The 1,745-nt window shown below is 60.4% G+C and overlaps 1 protein-coding gene across 1 annotated transcript in view; it reads left to right on the top strand.

The window, feature by feature from the left end:
- The window catches only part of ZAN (zonadhesin), a gene marked incomplete at its 3' end in the record, with an annotated part of 22,595 nt that overhangs the window by 18,220 nt on the left and 2,630 nt on the right, over positions 1-1,745 (top strand). Inside the window, exons 16-17 of the mRNA XM_010571480.1 lie at positions 35-548; positions 1,348-1,547. Of these exons, the coding sequence (XP_010569782.1) occupies positions 35-548; positions 1,348-1,547 (714 nt within the window). The remainder of the gene's footprint in view (positions 1-34; positions 549-1,347; positions 1,548-1,745) is intronic.

Genomic DNA, 1,745 nt, shown 5'->3' with positions numbered 1-1,745 from the left:
TTTTTTTTTTTTTTCCCCTTTTCCTTCCCCGCAGGTGGACGGCGAGCGGCACCTCCTCCCCCTGACTCTGCTCGGCGGGACGGCCACAGTGTCCCAGGAGGGCACCCACCGGGTGCTGCGGGTGCGCGGCGGCCCCAAATTCCTCTACGACGGCAACTCCTACGCCTTGCTCACCCTCCCCGCCGCCTACCGCCGACGCACCAAAGGTCTTTGCGGCAACTTCGACGGCGACGCCGGCGACGAACCCGACTCCCCCCAGGAGCTGGGGGATGCTTGGGGCACCCTCACCCCCTCTTGCACCCATGGGACCCCACCACCTCCCTGCCCTTCCACCGATCCGGGACCTTGCGGGGTGCTGGCGGATAAGACGGGACCTTTCGTTGGGTGCCACGGGGTGGTGGCACCCCAAGAGCACGTGGCCACGTGCCGGCGAGAGCGTTGCGGCCGGTTGGGCGCCGGAGCGTTGTGCCGGAGCTTGCAAGCCTACGCCGCCGCGTGCCAAGCCGCCGGCGGGCAGCTGCAGGAGTGGCGGACGGTTGCAGGATGCCGTGAGTTACCGGAGGATGGGTGCTGGGGTGGAGGGGGGGGGGAGAAGGGGTGTTGGGTGCAGCCGGTTCGGGTCTTGGCGAGGGAGGGAGAGGTGCGATGCGGAGGGTCGTGGTGTGCAAAGGGTGCGAGGAGGGAAGAGGTCGCGTGCAGCAGGGTTTGCATTTCTGCAAGGGTGCAGCAATTGCGCTCATCTGCTCTTTAGTTTTGCAAAGGTTGCAAGAAGGAAAGCGGTTGCATGCAGCAGGGTTTGCATTTCTGCAAGAGTGCAGCAGTTGCATGCAGTTGCTCTTTAGTTTTCCAAAGGTTGCAAGAAGGAAAGCGGTTGCGTGCGCCAGGGTTTGCATTTCTGCAAGGGGGAAGCAGTTGCACGCAGCTGCTCTTCGTTCTGCAAAGCCTGCAGCCAGAAAAGCGTTTGCACGCCGCGGTGGCTTGATTTTGCAAGGAGAACGTTGTCGCACGCTGCGATTTTTAAATTTCTGCAAGGGGAAAAGAGTTGCACGCAGCGGCGGTTTAGTTCTGCAAAACTTGGCAAGGGGGGAAGGCAGTTGCATGCAAAATTTGGTTTTATTTTGGAGGGTTTTTTTGCAAGAGGAAAGCCAGCTGCACCGGTTTGCGAGGGGGTGTGTGATTTTTTCTGCTGGGGGAAGCGGTTTACGTGCAGCACCCACCTTTGTGCAATATTTACTTTTGCAACGGCTGCTGCAAAGTGGGGTTTTTTTTTTCATTTCCTTGCAAAAGGAGAAAAGAAATCGCAAATAGTAAAGCCGTCGCTTTTCTTTTTGCTTCCCCCCCCCCCAGCCCTCTCCTGCCCCCCCAACAGCCACTACGAGCTTTGCGCCCGCACCTGCGACCGCGCCTGCACCAGCATCTCCGACAGCACCCAGTGCACCCAGAAATGCTTCGAGGGCTGCCAGTGCAACGAGGGCTTCTTCTTCAACGGGGACGAGTGCGTCCCCGCTGATTCCTGCGGGTGCCTCCACCGCGGACGCTACTTCGAGGTGGGTGCTGCCGGGGAGGCTTGCGCCCTTGCAAGGGGAGCATTGCACCCTTGTGCGCTCCATGGGTGCTTGCACCCTTGCACGGGGAGCGTTGCATCCTTGCAAAGGAAGTGTTGCGCCCTTGCGCACCCCATGGGTTCTTGCACCCTTGCAGGAGGAGCGTTGCATCCTTGCAGAGGAAGCGTTGCACCATTGCGC

Source organism: Haliaeetus leucocephalus, unplaced genomic scaffold (genome assembly GCF_000737465.1).
Source record: "Haliaeetus leucocephalus isolate CR32 unplaced genomic scaffold, Haliaeetus_leucocephalus-4.0 Scaffold330, whole genome shotgun sequence".
Classification (NCBI taxonomy): domain Eukaryota; kingdom Metazoa; phylum Chordata; class Aves; order Accipitriformes; family Accipitridae; genus Haliaeetus; species Haliaeetus leucocephalus.
The sequence above is the reverse complement of the archived record's forward strand: the minus strand, read 5'-3'. Positions and strand labels throughout refer to the sequence as shown.